Raw genomic sequence first — 20,292 nt, forward strand, 5'->3', positions numbered from 1 at the left:
GTTTTCTTTTTAGCACCAGCAAACATTTTTAAATCAGCTGAGGGAGATCACTGGTATCAATGACATCCAGGTACTACAACAGGCACTGAAGGTAAGATAAGTGACTTGAAGCTGAATGAACCTGAATGCATCTTAACTGCCTGTGAAAGCCATAAATCCAACCCTTTCTTACTCTGTCCCTCTCTTCCTTCCTTTCTCTCCCTTCCTTCCTTTTGTCCTTCCCCCCTTGAATTTATTTCGGGGGGAAAAAAAAGCCAATGATTGCTTGTTCACTTTGCATAGAATCCTGTTCTCTTTTGGTACTGACCTAAAAATTAATCAAGTGTTCAAAAATGAAAAGACAGGACTGTTATGACTTACCTTTAACCTTGTGTGAATTATTTTGGGATACTTTGGTGCTACTACAGATGATCAGCTCCTGAGGAACCAAGTGGTGTTTTCTTGTCAAGGTGTGGCTGTTTTCTACCATGCACAGGCCTTGCTCACTGTGTAGAATGAAGAACTGCTTGAACTTGCCAACCTTTGCTAAATTGGTATTATTTCAATGTTTTTTCAACCACTGTAATTTATTTCACAGCACAGAAGAATTCTTTGAGGCAAGTAAAAAATGGCAGGTCTCTCTGTATTCTGTGTCCATAAATATATAAATATTTTATTTATGTAAATAAATATATATAAAAATTTAAAAAATGTTTTCTCTCCCTCAAGCAGAACTTTTTAGCTATTAATACATGGTAAATGAGGATTTAGTAATTTAAATCAAAAATATATATCTACACAAAACCAGGTAGTTGTTGTTATCCTAAGTCATGTGCACAACTGCTTTTCAAAAGCTGGGATCTCTGGCTTTAAAAATGAAACTGTGTATTTTCAGAAGAATTCATCTTACTTCTTTTGAAGTCTGACTTCAGTGAATGTGCTGGTTTGTTAAGAGGTTGACCTACACTACAAGACATTTTTTTTCTTTCCTGAAAGAAGTAAAACACCATCAAAACAATTTTTTATAAGATGTTATATTTATTTTGGTTAAAAATAGGGAAATATGCAGAATAGGTCACATTTGCAAACTTTCTTTTTGAGTCAGTATTTTGCCTGACAGTACAATGCCTATTGATTTGAAGCTGCTAATCATGTCCTTTGCTTTCAGAAAAAATTAAAGAAAGGGTGAGAGGACTCTCACTTGTTTTTGGTTTTTTTATGCTTAAAGGACAGCAATGGTAATCTGGAGTTGGCTGTGGCTTTTCTCACTGCGAAGAATGCCAAGGTTCCCCAGCTAGAGGAGGCAACTTACTACCAAACAGCCCTTCCTGGGAATGACAGATATATCAGTGTGGGCAGCCAGGCAGACACCAGTAGGTATCTTTTCTTTTCATAAGTTCAGTTTAAAGGCATGGGAAATAAAACCTTGCCTGTGACATAACTGTTAATCTGCAGATAATTCTTACTTATCAATTTTTAGATTATTATGTGTTCTCTCTCTCCTTATTTCAGTGGGGTTTGTTTTGGTTGTTTTTAATTTTTAATTTATTTGAGCTACCTTTAGGCATTACCTTTACCTATATGTATGATACTGGTCAAAGGGTGAGTAACTGGGCTTTCCATCTTTTTTTACCTTTTTTTCCTCCCCCATATTACAGGTTTTAAATTGGGGTCATGCAGTAAATAATTTAAGGCAAAAGCTGGGTACTCCTCTGTCAAAACAAAATTGGAGAAGAGTCTGTCATTGTTTGTTTTAATATATTAAAGCTTAATATTGTTAAGAGTAGCTCCTCCCTGGCAGGAATGACTTTCCCAAAGGGAGAAGTGGGAGGTTAAGTTGTACTTTAAGGAGCACCTTAATTTGTGAATTTTGTACTAAAAGAATAGGTATTTTATATATTAAATTAGCATTAAATATACCGAATTTTAAACAATTTCATTTAGTTGATACAGGAGGTCCTACAACCTACAGTTCTTTAAGTCTTGCAGGTTCTAATCCTCTGCTTTAGTGTATAGTTATTTTTATGGGGAGAAAATAAATGTATTCTGCAAATAAATAAAGGAAATAACAGAAGTAAAAGTCAAAGTAAGTTTTGTTGTGGGATTGATATCTGTAAAATATGAGTTTCTTGATGCTTTAGTTACTTTACACCATTTCCAATGCAGATGGAGAATATTTTAATTACATATCAGTTCTTTGGCCATATATCTAGTACATCTATGTAGATTTTATTAAACAAGTAAGATTATTTAATGCCTCATGCAGTAGGATTTTTTCCTCCTTTATTGTGCTCATGTTGCTTTCAATGTAAAGAAGTTTAGTTAGATTTCCTTATCAATTGTACAGTTATCTTTTGTCTGTAGAACCTTGACATGAACTTTTTAAACTTTTTTCTTTAATTAGAGATTAATTTATTCTCAGCATGTCCAACCTGAAAACTGCATTTAAATCCTTGGTATTATTAGCAACCCTGTATAAAATGTCCTGAGAGCATTATAGGTAGTTGTGTTATCCATGCAGTAAGTTGTGGTGGGTGGCTTGGGGTTTTTTGTGTATTTCTTCTTTTCACTCCTTTGGAAGGAAAACACAGAACCTTCCCCACGTGTTTAATTTTCAGTGTCGGAAAATTGCCACTGAGGGAATGAAGGCTATTAAGAATCAACTCACCACTGTCATGGTTTCTAGTACTGACAACCTACTATGGCAGTGGAATAATAAGCTGGATTCTCTTGGAGTCTGTGTTTAATTAGATTTAATAGCAATCCCATTAATAGAAGTATTTAGTTGTGCTGTCACTTACTGTGCTGTACACCCTTACTGAAGAAATGAGGTGACAAGGGATGCAAGAGCCCACGTTTCCCATGGCAGATGGTCCTGAGAAGGGTAGGTCTTGAGTTGTACATTCCAAGGTGAATTTCAGGATTCTCTTCTCTTCTCTGGAGGGCTGAAGGCAGATTCCTTACTGTTATACAGCACGACAAGTCAGTGATCAAGAAACACCAACTGCTGTGGGAAAAGTAGGTTTTGAAATTTTTCTTAAACATCTTTAATATCTGGTCAGGTCCTCACTGGCAACAAAGATGAGAGCCCTTAGCCAGTCTTTGCTGTTTTAGTTAGACTGAAAACACATTGAGATAAAGGCATCTTTGTGAACTTTTCATCATATTAGAGGACTTAGAAGGCAAGAACTGAACACTACAGCAGAGCAAAAGTCAAAACCAGTGTGACCATGAAGCCCCCCCCAAGCTCCTGTAGTGATTTACTGAATGCTTCTGGAAGAAACCTTTCCTTGTAAAGTGCTTGCCTGTAATTGTTTGGATTCTAGATTTAAAAATGCAGTGCACCAAAAAGGCCAAGTCTCAGTGACTTGTGAGGAGAGAATGGGAGGGTGGTCACAGGATGGGAAATCTTCAGCAGATGGCTTTGACCATCACTGCTCCCTTCTGCAAAAGAACACATATTAGCAGTTCTCAGTGGCTATGCTGAGTTAATGACAGGATCTTGTGTCTCAAATTTGACTCCCTTTATTATCCCACATAGGTATAATTACATTAATTAATTAAAACTCACCCTTACTGTTCCTTACTGCTTAAATACCTCTGTGTGTTTGGAACTGGGGATGTTAAGAGTCACTGAGCTTTGTGGTCCTGCCAAGTTAAAGCATCCAAACTGGGAAGGAGAGAGTCACAGATAAATACTAGAGCTGTCTTATGCCACAGAAAACCTCCAGCCATTTAGGAAGGCTGTTGAATGTATTCCTTGCATAAAGATGTATCAGATGTGAGTTTGACTGACTACATTTCTTTGATGTGGTTACTTAGTTAAAGGGGTAAAATGAAAATGTTACTGTGTACCATAACAGCCAGAATTGTGCCCTGGCTCTTTCAAAAGCAACAGTGGTCATAAATGGTTTGAGAGTTGCAGCCAGGATGGTTGGAGGTATAAGGAGACCTGGTTTTTCTTATTATCAAATGCAACATTTCAGCAGCTGCAAAAAAATAATAGGATAATAGGTTTTCATTCAACCTGCTCCATCTGTTAAATAAAGACTGACTTGCACAACCAGTGTTACTCATGATGCTTGCCTTTTTGTCTGTTCAAAATGGCATGTGCAAGCACCTGCAAATGTAGTATTTTCACATCAACAGTGATGCAAGCTTAATCTGATCCTTTTGCAAAGGTGGTTTTAGCATTTTCTTGCCCTGCTTGCACTCTGTGAGGAGAAAGTGCTTAAGCATTAGATTTTCAATGTACAGGTGCACACTTTTTAGTCCAAGGTAATTTCAATGTTTCACTTGGTAGAGGAAATCCTAGGCATTGTACTTAAAGAAAAACAAAAGAAATTTAATAGTACTTCCAAATATTTTCACTTCATTTATTTCTCTAGAAACCTTTTTATTCCCATTTGAAGTAATTTTGTGTATTTTCATCTGTGGCTGCACAACAGAACTATTGGATTACTAAGAATGTATCCATTTTCTTCTTATTATTGAAGGAACTTGAAGAACCTAGGGTTAAAGGAAGGAACAGAGTGAAAAGATGTATTTTGGAAGCTGCGTTGCGTTCCAATGAAATTTGAATGCAAATTTGTCCTGAAATTTGTCAGGACAAATTCTCTCCTTCACTTCTTTTGAAAACCCAGTTATTTTTCATTAAAACTGACTTATTAGTCTTTGCAATTGCACATTCCATAGCCAAAACAAAAGATTTCAAGCCCTTTTATAAGGGCAAGTGTAACTATGAAATGCCATACAGAGCAATTTGAGGATTGTAGCCTTCATGGCTTCTGCCTTTTTATATCTTCCTGTTCATACTTTGAGCCTTTGCATATGTCTCACAAGTCACTCAGCCCTTTCCAGTGAGGTGGAGTTTAGGCTCAGTGGTACCTACATCCTTCTGAAGTGATGTTTATAAAACATTTCTTACTGTTCCAATCTAGAGACTCTGAAAAGTTTTTAGGGTAATTTCTTTTGGAGCTTCACTGCCCCTACCTTAGACTCCTAGTGTCTTGCCTAAATCCCTTTTGCTTCAGGTTAAGTCCTTTACTCCTTGTGTGCCCCTGTGGAAATTATAGCATACTTCATTCCATTTATCTCGGATGACATGTTGCATGCTTGAAGACAGTGTATCAAAAGACTTCTCTCAGATCTAAATGAAACAGCCTAAATTCCTTTCAAGTATTTGGATGCATTTCCTATACCTATTGTCATTTTTTTTTCTTCTCATCTAGGCCTTCTTTAGTATGCTTCTTTCCTGAGCTGTGGCACTCAAAATTATAATGAAGACATCAGCTTAGTTCTTCAGAAAAATAGGTGAATCTCTATAAATATCCACGTAGTACTCTGACAGAAGTGTAACACTTCCTATTTTCTTCAATTCTGGGATGATGTGAATTGCAGATTGAACATGAGTCGGCTGTAGCTCCTGGATCCTTCTTGGCACAAGTCCTAGTCAGTCCTCATTCTCTAGCTTCTAGCTGTTCATTTATTGTTTCTGTGAGTAGAATTTGACAGTGGCTGCTTCTGTCACCTTGCCTAACTCAGCTATCTCTATGTGTCTTCATGACATTTCCTTCTATTTCAAGGATTACTTGTGTCATCTCCATCCAGGTTCCTGGGAGTTTTGCCAGCTTGATATGTCAAGGTCCCCACTTCAAAATGTCAGGAGTCTTGTACCTTGAGGTCCTCTTTTCATCTTACAGATTAACTTGTTGCTTTGTGTCATGATTGCCTCTCTCCTTCCCCATAGGTGTGGGAGTCTTCAGTTTAAGGTGTTATAATTGCAGGATGTTGTAAATACAGGTGAGATGAGGAAGCTGTGGGATAGTGGTGGCCAATATTTACAAGCTCTTGCACCAGTACAGTGGTTTGAGTTGGCTGAATTCCTGCAGGGGTGCTGGGTACTCTCCCCACATCCAGTTTTAACCAAAATTGGCAAATACAGCCACATAAATTCCTTTAAATCTTCACCTTAGGAGACCATTGTGAATTTAACATCACAGAATAGGTGGCAGTATGTAGGGTCTTGCTTAGTTAGCTCTGCTCGTAATAAATAAACCAGTTGCAGTCTCAACTCCCTTTAAAAAAACTTCTATATTGTTTATGTGTTGAAATTGGAATATTGCTGCTGGATTTTCATACTTGGCACTGCTCTATTGAACCCATCAAGGCTGCCCCTTCATTTTTTTTCTCCCTGTTCCAGTTGTTACATCACTGTGGATGTTTATTGCCTATCCCTGAGTTCAATTGCTACTTCTGATCTGTCTCTCATGCTGAGTTTCCCAGCCTACTTAAGTTTGAAGTTCCTACTCTCTGCCTCCTCCTCGTATAAGTACCAAGTCAACAACACAGTAATTATTTTAATGACCTGGGCAATAAACAAGTAAGAACCATTTATTTAAATGATGATAGAAATTTCCTAAGTAAACAGATTAATAAGTTGGTTTTTAAAAAAAAAAGGTAGATCTATGGGGATAGATATAGTGTGTGCATTTATTACACATACACTAGTATTTGTCCCAAATTTCAATATACAACTTAAAATTGTTTTGTAGAATTACAATGTCAAACTCTGTGAACCTTATGTATCAGATGGACACATTATTATATAATAATAATATTGTAAACCAAGAATACATTTCTTAGTAAAACAGATGATTAATTATGAATGTTAGTTTTCATTGAATAAACACACTTGCACTAAACCAGACTGTGTTGATGAGAAGTTTCTTCACCACAAAAAATGGAGAATTTTTTCATAAGCAAGTTTTATTTACTAGTCATGGCCTGGTTAAGAATGTTTGCATTTTCTAAGGCTATTTGACATTAAAGTAATAAGTACCTTTATGAGGATGAGCCAGTGAGAACTGAAGTTTCTGTGGGCTAAATGAGAGGAATATTACAGAGCTGGCATGTGTAAGTTAAAGTCACAGAACTAAATTTGGACAAGAGGCATTAGTTCCATACCTTTATGAAATGCATCCTTCAGCCTATCACAGAAAAAAAACTTGTGTGTCTGATAAAAACTTTGAGTAAAAGTAATATTTTTTGTTTTTCTTCAAATTCATACTTAAACCAGTAATCTGTTGGTCAGATAGGAAACTTCAGCAGCTCAGTTTCATGAATGAGTTCTACTACTCATAGCTGCAACATTAGCATCCCCATGCAAGAATTTATAAAACATGAAGATATTTTAAAATAAAAATGAGAAAAAAAAAAGAAAATTACATTAATTTCATGTATTATATGTACATATTTGTATAATGTATAACCATGTGAAAGAACTGCAAGATGTGGAGACAAGGCAATACATATAATTTTTTTTTGATTTTTAGAGCAAAGAGTTTAGTCTCAGACTTACCCTTCTTTTGTGACTTCCGTTGAAGTCTTCTTTAATATCTTATGATTTAGGATTCAAGTTGTATGTGAGGTGTTGCAGCTTAATGAGTTACTGTGTGAGCTGTAAAGACATTTAGCTTAAATGTCAAAACCATTTTTATGTTACATTTGCTCTGAACTAAAAGCTTTCATGAAATAGGTTACCATGGATGAGCTGATATTAATAAATGTATTTTTTGACATAAATTATGCTAGGTAAGCCCCCTGTGACTTAAATTGATTGTACCACTCACATGTAGTGGTAATATCTGGCAGTGTGTCTTCACTCTGTTGTCTTTTTTTCTTTCTGCAGAGCAGGAGCAATGTATGGATAGAACATTTCTAAAGAGAATCCTATAGTGTCTGCTCCAAAACCCTTGCATGCCAAAACACTTTTGTCTCATCTGCTCTTGGAAAGCAAAGGGAAGTAAAAGATTTGGGGTTTTAATATTAAAATTATGTAACTTCTGGTAATACGAATGGTAATAAACTTCTAAACACATAAGCTTTATAGATTAATAAAAATTAGAGAGCTAAGGAGTTGCAAAGAAGTTGAATATTTTAATGGAAGTGAGAGTTGGAGTTGATCCAGATAGATTTTTGTATAACGGGGAGGTTTTATTAAATACATCATTTTCACCTACATTGAGTTGTTTTCTAGAAAATAGTCCCCATATAGAGAAGCTGACTTCTTCATCTTGCTTTCTTTATTGTCATGTAAAAATGTCATCACTCTTACCTGACTAGAGACTTGCTCAAGAAACACTCCTCTCTGTAAGGAAGTGACCAGAGTAATCCCATCCTTGTCCATCAGCGTGTGGGGCTGCTGGGTTGTGACCTCTATTCCTACTTTGAGAAATACAGCTTGGCTCCAGGGAAGATGAGGGGCTGTGTGTGGCTCCTTGTAAATGTGCAGAAAATACAACACAAGCACCACATTTTAGATCATAATAGGCAGTGTGTGTGTGTGGTGAGGGGATCCTCTCATTTGTCAACCTTTCTAGTCTCCTTCTGCTGTCAGGCTGTAGGACAGAGCTGGGTTTGCATGTGACCCAGGCTGAGGTGGTATTTTTGCCCAAATTATGTTATTCTCAGCATGGCAGCATATTTATCAAAACTTCTCTGGGAGAGACTTCTGCTGATGGTGGTTGTAGTTGCTTTAGTATTTCTGAAGGAGAATTTCAGGCATCTGAGTTGAAGTACCCTTCTGTTACACTGGAAGATCTGAGCTGACTGTAGAAGACCTAAGAATAAAATTAGGAAGTGCTGCTTTTATAGCAACAGTGTTTTTCTATACTTCTAGGTCAGGACAGATTGCCCACTATACTCTGCAGGTAAGAGTGCTCCCTTTTAAAGGCCCACTAAATAAAACAGAAGTTCAACCATTATTTGGAGAAAACAGGGCTGAGTTTAAAACTTAAGTTTTGAAGATGCTGGTTTTAACAGGAAAGTTTCTTTACAAATTCTTTCTGGTTTCAGCTTTTTACAACGACACGTCATCCCATTTTCTGTTTGTGTGTGACTGTGGCAATGATTTTTGTATACTAAGTTTAGTGTTTTGTTCTGATCCAGTGAGAAGCATCCCATAAAAGAAAGCCCAGAGGAATAGGGGAAGCTACAGTCTCTACAGTGGGTTGGCCTGTGCAGCAGAAAAGTCAGAACATAGACAGACAAGCTTTTGGGAGTAATTGGGTTTGCCTGTGGAAGCAGAAATGCTGACAAACTTCTTGTCTCTCTTTGTGAGCAGTTTCCAGTTTCAATTCTGTATCTCTTTCTCCCAGAGCCTTTCAGCTTCTAATGGCCAAACCCCAGGCTGGAGACAAGTCCCTTTCATAACTCTTTGGGTAAACTTGGCCTTGGAAGAGGGAGGCTCAAACCAGCCGGTGCTCCCTGTCCGTGTGCAAATCTGATATTGCACATAAGTTCTCTTTTGTGCTATTCCTTTCCTTCTGTCTGACTTGGAAAAAGAGACTTCTGACCCTTGAAATGGTGATAACCAGTGACCTTGGCTTTTTTGAAGGTCTTGTGCAGCTGATGGACATTGCTGTAGGCTCTTAGCTGCTCTAAAAGCTTGGCTGTGCCTGATGGGGACATGATTTGTGTTGTGGTGTGTAGTAGGATCCCACCTGAATTAGGAGAAGGGTGGTGTTGTTGCTCTCAGGAAGTAAGGAGGTTTATGGGGGATGTCAGTCTTTGATCCTTTGTATAGTAAGAGCTGGTGAAGAAGGCAGAAGTAGAGCTGTTTTCAGTCAGTAGTCCATCCAAAATTCCCCATTTATCCAAGTATGGATCCTCATTTTCTCTCCAGTATTTGTTTTTTTCATGCTGAGATGCGATACTTTCAGTAGATGAAATAAAATTTAAATATGTTCAGAAAAGGAATACACAAACAGGATAGAAAATAATTAGGTTGAGTAAGGAACTGTTCCACTTGTTATGAAACTGTGTGAAAGTATTTGGCTTACCAGGGTACAAAATACTTGTAGAATTTGGGGCTGTGTTGGGAAAACATTGTTACATGTTCCTTCATGAGGAGGAAAAATCAACTATGCTCAATTAAGGTATCCTTTTTAAGTAAGGTTTTCATCATGTGTTACTTGAAGCAACTGATCTCAGTAGCTGAAGTAATGCATTTAAGTGTATTGCTTTAAGAGGGCTTTCAGAAAACATGTATTCCTAAATTTGTCCCATAGCTTTGTGAAAGTTAAGAACATTAGGAGCAAGGAGAACCACAGCCCATCATGTCAAGAGTGAGCTGCTGAGGTTTTTATCTGGCTTGGTGGCAGAAGGGAGCTGTTAGCAGGGTTTGTGGTTGCAAGAGCATAGGGCACAGGAGGGATGGACTGGAATGGTGCTCAGCAATCCACGTGGGCTCTCTCCTCTACAGTAAGACTTACCTTTCATTCTGTTTCACTTTTAATTTTGAGAAAGATAGTTTTGCTTTTCAGATGTGATTGATCTCACTGGAGATGATAAAGATGATCTTCAGAGGGCAATTGCCTTGAGTTTGGAGGAATCAAACAGGGCATTCAGGGAGACTGGAATAACAGATGAGGAACAAGCCATTAGCAGGTAAACAACCAACTTATATAAAGCAGAAATTAAATTAAAGAGTTGGAGATTGGCCTGTATTGCTTTTTTAAACTTTTAACAAATAATAACTTGTTTACTTTTACTTGTGCTACTGATATGCCTGGCTTCAGGATGCTGCTTTAATGTATTGTATCTTCTACACTGGAAAATAGTCTATTATGTGTGGACTAAGATTTAATAAAATGTTTCATATTTTTGTATTTCTTTAAATATGGAGGAAGTGGATGGAGATAGAGAATGTGTGGTCATATTTAAATAGGAACAAAACCCAGAAGTTTTTCTTGTGTATCAGGTAAAAAGTAACAAAACCAAAATGTAAATTAAGAAGCAAATAAATACTTTGTCCTGTTTTTTGCAGTGTTCATTTTACAATAACATTTTCTTCCCTCTTTGCTAGGGATGAGATTGAGGGAGTGGGTATTAATATTGTGACTTGAGGACACTAAGAGCAGCTGCTCTATTTTAGCAGATGAAGAATGTTATTAACTTATTTAACACGTAAGATTTATAGGCTTTGAGTGAAGTTCTGGATTTCAAGCTTTATAAACATAACTCTCTCAGTTTGGGTGTGATAAGGTTCTTTGAGCTAACTTTTGGTCAGATTTTATGATAACTTTTTGTACAGTGTATGTTTTTGGTATGTTGATACAATTATGAAATATTTGGGACTTGAACTAAGCCTGGGTGTAGGGTTGTGTGGGAGGGATGTTGTTTCTTTTTTTTCATCTGTCACTGGCCTTGGGAGGAATGTTGAGTTTTCAATTTGTGGCTGGCCTTGTTCTGAAACAGGCAATGATTTGATCCTTGATAGGAGGTAAAGTACTACCTCCTCATAAAAGACCAATTTTATAAAAAAAAAAATTTAGATTGGGAGATTAACCATGGTAATTCTTTTTCTCAGTTCATTGTGTTCGACAGGCTAAATGACTTATTAGAAAATTCCATCTCTGAAAATATAGATATTTTATTGCTTTATTTGTATTACTTTGTCAACAGTAATTTTCTTTTCCCTTTTGAAAAATAAATACACTAATTGTGAGAATAAACATACTCCTCTGCCTCCCCATTTGTGATAAAAGTCATCTTGTTTTAAGAATTTAAGATAGCATATTTTAGGAGGGGAGGGTGGGATGAAGGGGGTTTATATTCTCATTAACAACTGGAAGAAGGATTTAAGGGGTTTTTTTCTAAAGCCTCAGTGTGTGCATGTATGCAAGAGGATGGTGGAAGTTCTGTCCAGTTTTTTTCAGAAGGTCAGCTCTTGCGTGTTCCTTTTTGAAAGGCAGAATTGCTGTAATTACAGAGTTGTGATTTAAGCAGGCACTCAGAGAGATGGACCTATTTCTGGAGATGGAAAATTTTCTTCCTCTTTTTCTTTACCCAAGCTTTGTCTGCTTCTGCTGTGCTCAATTATTGGGAGCCTTGAAGATTTAGGATTTTTGTTCTAGACTTTGTTTTATACTTTTGAAACTAAACCCCCCCATTTGGTCCTACCTTAGCCCATAGTATTATTAGTATTATAAATACTTAGTATTTAAGTATTATAAATGCCTTTTACTTAAATTACAGTGTATATCTTTCTGGCTGCAGAAAATAACAAAGAATGCCTTTTTTCTGTATGTACAAAGGCATCTAGACAATCTGGTTATTTGTTGAGAAAATGTTGGTCTTATGAAGTAGAGACTCACATCTAATGGCAAAATTGCACAGAGTAACATGTGCAATGTCAAATGAAGAGCTTGTTGCAGGTCATATCCTCCTTGGTGCACTGCACCACATTTTCTATGCTTGCTGGAGGGTTCTTTGGATCATTTGTTGCACAAATTCATTTCACAAGCCACGTAAAATATATTCACTGGAGGATCCATAGTATTTCATGACACAAGGAAGGCAATGGGACTTTGCTTGTGAATGGAGGCAGAGAAGAATGAGGATCTTGAAGGTTTTGGCAGCATTGAGACATTAGATCAACTCAGTAATTTAGCAAGAAGCACCCTGAGCTGATGACAGATTATGTCAGTATTGAACAAATATAGGAAATTCAGAGTTGTTGAATTCTTAAATTCTTAATCTGAACTGTTCAATCAGTTTCCTTAAGGACAGAATTTAGACTGGTTTTATTACAAAAAGACAGAAGAAAAAAAACAGTTCACGTTGTAGTTAACACCCCACAGAAGAATGTTGGCATTCCAACAGAAAGTGCATGATCTGTGGAGAGCTTTGCAAAACAAAAAATGGAACACTGTGGTTGTAAACAAGTCAAGCTACAGCCATTTACTTTTTGTTTTCTAGATAAAACAAGAAGCAAAAATCCAATAGGAGGTCAATAATAAGCAAATTTAAACTGTGGAAATGGTTCATTAAAAAAAATGTAGGCCATGTGCATATTTAAGTAGTTTTTGCTGTGATGGATATTTTTTTCAAAGGTATTCATAGCGGTTTGGAACCTAATTTGTGAAGATTTTGTTAGGGTTTCCAAGGGAGAATTAATGGAATTTCTTGACTTGTGTAATTAATGTTGTAATGCACATAGAATTTGTCTTCCTGAATGTGATTTCTTTAAACTACCTGATGAGGACAGATGTGATTACTGTGTAGGTGTTGAGAGAGTGCATCTGAAATGTCCGAGTGTCCGAGCTGAACATCTTGTACGTGGCACGTTTAAAGGCTTTTCCTGTTTCCTCTTTAACTCTCCTAGAGAAATGTGCTTGATCAGTGTGTTTCCTGTTGTGAAGACGTTTCTCCTCTTTATATTACTTTTTGTGGATTGAAGTCTGAAGCTGGTGAAAGAGGGCTTCACTAGGGAAGCCAGTGAGATAGATATTACTGGAAGGAGAAATCAGCTGTGGCTGTGGTACTGCCCCTATAAAAGTGAGTCCATGCTGTCAGTCCATGAAGGATGTGCACAGCAAAGGATGTGCACAGCCCTTGAGCTTTTTTTTTTAATCAGGGTCATCAAAACTGCTTGGGACTCTACACTGTGGTTAGGCATTGTGTGTGTAGATCCAAGGTGGAGTTTTAGAATGTTGTAGAGTCAGGGATATATTCCTGGATGTCCAGCTGTAAGACAGTCACAGTACAAGTACCTTCCTATGCTCTTTAGCTGAGTAAGCTGACAGAGTGGGCTTTTCTGCAGCACGTTGAGTGGGCTTCCTTAGAGCGTGGTTTGACAGAATCTTCGTGCCGTGCACTTGCCTTGCTGTGGGGTTTTTGCTTTGTCTGGTGAACCCCCTGCAGTTCTGCAAAGATGCTTGGCTGTGCCCAGCTTGTTACAGAGAAATAAAGCACTGCTTTCAAGCATCATGCCAAGCCTGGCAGTAATTAACCCTGGCTACAGTGTTTCCCCCCAAACAGGATTCCAGCCCTTGGAGGCGTGGAAGCTGTAGGTCCTGTGAGTTGGGGGGGTTGTCAGACTGCTCACAGCTGGCTGATGGCTCTGTGCTGGAGACTGTGCTGTTGTCCCCAAGGGTCAAAAAGTGGGGCTTCAGCTCTGTCATCAAAATTGCTAAATCTTTGTCATAACTCTCTGGAAGGATGCTTGTTTTGTCAAGCAGTGTAAGATTCTTGATCCAGGCGATGTCCCAAACTTGTGACACTATGAATGTAAGACAGTGAGCATTTTATATGAGATATCCTCACTGTGCTAGTAAATACATTTATTTATGTAGCATTCTAGCTGATCATTAAGTTCCTATTTGCTGTGTTTACTGCACTTTATTTCACTTTTCATTTTTGATTTAACTGCATCATGACTATCATTATGTTGGAAAATTAATTCAGCAGAGAGAATGTGCAGTATTGCATGTGCTCTCTGAGAATGTGCAAATGGCATATCTCTGAGGACAGATAATGTTATAAGTAGAATTAAGGAAAAAATAGCATGATGCCTTCAGAAACAAATACTTTATTAATACATGGAAACATATTTTAGGTCGAGCTAGAAGGGAGTAAATCCCTTACCTGCTAAAGAAACACAAATTCAAATACAAAGAAGTTTTAGTGAGTAATTAAGCTGATGAATGGTAATACTCACGGGGTCAGGGAACTGTTTCAGTTTGAGAGTATTTATTTTTCTGAACTTGAATCTTGAAATATCTTGAAATATTTTTGAACTTCTGGGGAGAACAAAAAAAGAGAAGTTTGTTTTTTTTACCTGAAACACAAGTAGTGTGAAGTAGTTACAACATCATTTAAATTTATTCCAGTCTGTCAATCTTCCTGTCAGTTTTAAAGGTCCCTTCAATTTAGTTTAAACAAGATTTTAAGCAATTCTACCTGCATGACAAGTTCTCTGAACTATGTATGACATTAAAAAAATGTCCCCATTGACCAACTTTTGCTCTCAAACCAGAGATACGTAGGTCATCCAATAATTTTGAAGGACTGTATTAGTGAAAAGGGAAATGAATTTGACTGTTTCTTTACATTTTGTGGTTTTCTTAGTAGAAAAAGCTATCAGAAAAGACTCTTGGAACAATCAGGGTCAGGTTCCATCCCTATACCGTGTTTGAAGAGATGTCAGAATAGAAACTCTTAGTGGGTTATATGCCTGTCCTTTCAGTGCTCTTTACTGGGTGGTGTAAAAAATAAATTGATTAATCCTTAGGAAATTACCAGATTTAGGTTCTTTCTGAGACAGGTACAAAAGTGGTATTTGTATCAAATGGTCTCTCAAATTTAGAATGCCTCTTTTACTGTATTTTTTCTGAAATAAGTATCAATGACAAATTAGTATGTTCCCCAGAACAGTTATCTTCAGTAAACTCATATGATGCTTCATAGTTCTTGGTAAGATAGCTTTTCTTTCTTTGATAGGAACATAGCTTGAAATAAAGATGTAAGTAGGAAATGGAGAGATTATGAGGAGGGGGGTTGTCTGTTTCTATGTTTTTTTCTAAGAAGTTCAAACTTTATCCTTTAGGAGCTCCATTTACAGACCAACCTAAAGCTGCCTTTCTTTGGTGCTGGTGACTCTAGAATTGAGAGGGGGCAGCTCTTCATGCTGCTCAGACTGCTTAATGCTTGTGAAGCAGCCTGTGAAATCCTGTGCTTGGTGTTGGAGAGGAGCTCAGCCTTTTGTCTGAGAGTTGGACTGGATGGATGGAAACAGTGACTACTGTGTCAGTAGTGCGAAGCCAGGCTCTTGGCTTATGAATTAGAGCCACTGTTACATGACCTCAGTGCATCCATCTCCATCTTTCTATTTAGAATACACCTACCACAAGTTACTTTTAAGGTGTATTTTGTCACCAGGCTAAGCCACCTGTTGATACAGAAATAATGTATCAAATGATACATTTGATATATTTGAGTTGGAGATCTTCACACCCATCAGATCCTGTTGTCATGTGAAATATGGATAATCAGCATAAATCAGACAGGAACAGTTTCCAGCAAAGAAAGTGGTCATTGAAGCATACAATTAAAATGTTGGGTGGCATTTGAAAAATTGCAGGGAGATGTCTTTCCGTGGCTCATAAAGTAATTACTTGCCATGTAAAGTGATTAACACAGTTGCTTAAGTTGCAAAAAGGAAAACTAAGAAAACTGCCTTCCTTTTTGAAAGCTGACTTGCTAGCTTTGGCTTCCTGTCAGTAAACAAAAGATTGGTGACTTTGTGCTTCACATAGCAATAAAAGCATTTGAGGATGAAAGCACAGTACTATTAGTGCTGCCTAAAATTTTTCCATCCTGTTTGAATCTGGTTCTTAAATAATTGATGACTTGTAGACATGGCTCTTGTATCTAGAGCTCTCACGGGAGATTGATGCACTCACCAGTACCATTTTCCAAAAGGTAACAGAATTGCTGTAGCATAGCTAGAAGTAAAATAGATTTTTGGATGCATGTTATTGCATATAATATAATATATAATATATATCGCATATAATATAATATATATAATATTGCATATATTGCTCAGCAACAATAAGTGAATGATGCCATTATGATGTCCATATTGCTACCTGAATGTATTTTACTACTTGGTGGGGGTTTTTTTGTTTTGTTTTTCTGGGGTCTTTGTTTTTTTCTCACATTTCCCCCTCCCTTCTGTTCTCAAAGAGTTCTAGAAGCCAGTATTGCAGAAAATAAAGCAAGTTTAAAGAGGACGCATCCAGAGGTATGGAGTGACTCTCCAAACCCTTATGATCGGAAGCGGCAAGACAACTGCCCTGTAGGATTAAAGAATGTTGGCAACACGTGCTGGTTTAGTGCTGTCATTCAGGTAAGCACTCTTCAATCAGCTGTGGGCATTCTTCATTGTATCTGTTGGGAGGTGAGTCAGCTCATTTTAAGTGAGTAATTTAAAATAATCTCTTTTCTTAGGAAGTTTAGGCCACTGCATGAGATGTTTTTTGCACATTATTTATTTATTGCATCTCTTAATGTGTCTGTCCCTAAGTCAGATTGAAGTGTAGAAGGTGCTGGTAGCATATATAAGTGAGCTTCAAAATGTTTCTTATTAAGAAGTTGTTGAAGACAAGGAGTTGACTCTCTGCAGATCCTGGGTGTATGCAGCTCATGCTGTCATCAGTGACAGTTGTGTCTGCTACAGATCACCCTTCTCAGGATGAGGATGTGCACACAGCCTCCTGAAAGGCAAGGAAGCCTCTGCATTACAGTCTGTGGTTCCCATGGGAAACTTCAGTAAACATCCTGACCCTTGCTGGGTTCAACACAGCAGGACACAAGCAAACTAGATTTCTGAAGGGCATGAGGAACAGCTTCCTGGTATGAGCACTGGTGGGCCAGTGATGCACAGCTGAATCTGCTGTTCCCCAGAAATGGAAGAACTGCAGGTGGAGTAATCTGGGTACTCTTGACTGCAGCAACCACGAAATAATGGAGTTTAAGATGCTGCTGGGCGTGAGAAAGGAATAACAGGACCCAGACCCAGTTCAGGAGAACAGACTTTGTCTTCTTCTAGAGTTGGTGTCTGGGGTTCCATAGGTGGAAGTGCAGAGATGCTTAGGAAAGCTAAGAGCATTCCCTGCTTGCCAGAAGAGTCTGTTCTGCTCTCAGGGAGCTCATAGCCAAGCTTCACTGCCAAGCAGGCAGTGTGCAGGATCTGGAAGCAGAGATGGGCTGCTGAGCAGACTGGAGATGTTGTGCAGGCATGAAGGAATGGTATTAGTAAAGTGAAAGCTGACCTGAGTTGATGCCTAAAAGGTTGTCTAGGGTAACAAGAAAAGGTTTTGATGTTATACTGGGTGTAAAGGGCTGAGTGAGGAGAATATGGCTGAATAGAGCAGGTAGGTACTCAGTGCCTTGCTTTGCCTCAGTCTTTATCAGTGAGATCTATCTCTAAGACCTCAGACCTGTACGTAGTTGAGGGAACTCTGAACAAGGATTTGAGTGTGCAAATTTGACCCATACAAGTCCACAGGACCCACTGAGCTGCATCCAGTGGTGATGAGAGACAGTGGGAAGAAGTCTTAGCAAGGCAGCTCTCTCTCATTTTTGCCAAGTCATGGAGAATACAAGAGGTTTCTGATGTACTTGAGCCAGGCTTTTTAGAGCAGTGCATGCTGGGAGGATGAGAGGCAATAGGAGTCATTGAGATAAGGAAGATTAAGCCTGGATATAAAGAAGCATTTTTCCTATAAAGACAGGCAGGCAGTGGAGGTTGCCCAGAGAGGCTCTGCAGGGTTTGTCAAACCTTGGAAAGTTTTTAGATGCCTGAAAAAAAGCCCTGAGTAGCATTGTCTGATCTCACAGGTCAATAATGTGAATAATGCTAGTTAGTTTAGTGCCCATCATCTACAAATTCCTGAGTTGCTTTCCACCAGGTACCTCACTGTACACATAGCAGTTTTGAAAATAGCTTTCTTCTTACATAGATACTCAATCTCATATGATGTTTCTGTCTGTTCATGCTTGCCAACTCGAGTTTCTACTACACTGCAAATCTCTTTACTGAGCAAACATGGTCAAAACTTGCTGTCCTTTTTCAATGACTTCTGAATTTTACTTACCAGTGCAGAGTTGGTGAATTTACAGTAACCTCCCTTCAGGCTGGAACAGATGGTTGGCTCTTTTTCCTTTCTTAGTTTTTGATTGCTTCTTTGTTTGTACCTGGACTTTCCATCTCACCTCACTGGTGCTTAGTTAAAAGCTTTTGTTAAATGAATTCTTCCAAAGTTGCCCTGAAATCCCAGTAGACCGCATAAACTGGATTACTGCTATACATGTTCTGCTTGACTTGGAGGTTTTTTGGTTTTGTTTGAAGTGGGTCATTTTATGTGTAGGTTTGGTTTTGATTTTTGTTTTTTTTTTTTTAATGGGAAGGATTTACTTACCTGCAGATTCTGTTTAGGTAATGCTGTAGATCATGAAATTGAAAGGTTTCTTTAATTGTTCTATGACCCTCTCAACTTCCCACTGAAGTTTTTATGTTCTTGGGCCTTTTTTCTTTCAGCATTTAGGAATCTAGCAGTATTTGAATTTTCTGTGTTCCTGGATATCTTTTGATGTTTCCCTTGTTCCTCTCTCCTCGTTTCCTTATTCCATCACATGCATAGCTCTTTTTGCAATAGCAGAAACGTTGTCCTAACAGAAGCAAATATTTCCATTAAGATCTTTATGGGGCTAATGTGACTTGGTGTCTTACCTTCTCTGTTGTGTAATCAGATTTTATATTCCTAGCAGCCCAACATCTAAAGCACTGATTTTATGTGCATGTGCATTTCTGTTAAAGAAATTTTTTATATAGGAAACTGAAAATCTTTAGATAAATGTTTTTATGGAAACTTGGATTTTTAATTTCTTAATCACAGAGATAAGAGCAGAGGGCAGAGAATGTAAAAACCTATGCTAGACCTATGATCTCACGTTATTTATACCCAGTGTGCAACTTTATACCTTGAAAACAGATTAGAAAGAGACCTAGCTAGTTCTTATGGTCCCCAGCCATACCATGTGAAAATCTGTGGTGTCTGGAATTATAATGGCTTGATCCTAAAAGATAGTGAAACTTCTGGAGTTAGGTCTATGGAATGTAATTTAAGCAAACCATTGAAAGATTTATAGCTTCAGTTGGTTGAAAATTTAGGTTATTAATATTATCTGTCAGCCAGGAAGATTTATGTTTCAAGCAACCATCCCAGGAAATTTAATGCATGTTAATTTAGAACATTAGCTAATACCATACTTATGTATCCACAGGGCAGATTGACTACTTGGGTTGCATTGACTATGTAGAAGTAGTTTTTTGCTTTCTTTGGGAGGCTTTTGTAACCTGACACATCACATAGGTCAACAATATCTAAATGTTAACTACTGTCAGTCACAATGATATATTGTGTAATATAATCTAAAACTAAATTGCAAAGAAAGAAAAGTCATCCTTCTATTTAAGGCGTGCTTGTTAAGGAAAAAAGAGATTTTGACATTTTGATGCTTTCCTTTTGCAATGTAAGTTTTTATAGGCATCAATTAACTGACTTAGTGAAATGCAGTCATAAATGGTTTGTGTATTTGCATTGAGTATGAAATTCCTGAAGAGATGTTCGTGGTGCATGACAGCAATGTTTAACAAGATTCAAACATCATTTGAAATGTTGCCTTTACCCTGTATTTATTTGTGCTGTAGGGAAATAGGCACATGTGGAAGGCATCCTCTTCTGCACAGGAAGAGGGGAGTCTCTCTTCAGAGAGCTGCAAAACAAAATTTTGCTTTCCACAGTTACATTCAGCAGCATTAGTGACCGGTAATGTTTTCCCACAGTGTAACTTCTAAAAATCTGCCTTGCTGTTGAGGACTTCTGACTTGATAATAACATTAATTTAAAACTGAGTCCCCAAGACAGTATTTAAGAACAAAACTGTATTAAATCATGTCAC

General features: G+C 37.7%; 1 protein-coding gene across 1 annotated transcript in view; it reads left to right on the forward strand.

Moving 5' to 3' along the window:
• Positions 1–20,292, forward strand: part of USP25 (ubiquitin specific peptidase 25) — an 88,796-nt gene that overhangs the window by 21,188 nt on the left and 47,316 nt on the right. The window contains exons 2-5 of the mRNA XM_066571931.1: positions 14–91; positions 1,208–1,352; positions 10,305–10,428; positions 16,513–16,675. Of these exons, the coding sequence (XP_066428028.1) occupies positions 14–91; positions 1,208–1,352; positions 10,305–10,428; positions 16,513–16,675 (510 nt within the window). The remainder of the gene's footprint in view (positions 1–13; positions 92–1,207; positions 1,353–10,304; positions 10,429–16,512; positions 16,676–20,292) is intronic.

This window comes from Molothrus aeneus, chromosome 2, assembly GCF_037042795.1.
Source record: "Molothrus aeneus isolate 106 chromosome 2, BPBGC_Maene_1.0, whole genome shotgun sequence".
Taxonomy (NCBI): Eukaryota; Metazoa; Chordata; class Aves; order Passeriformes; family Icteridae; genus Molothrus; species Molothrus aeneus.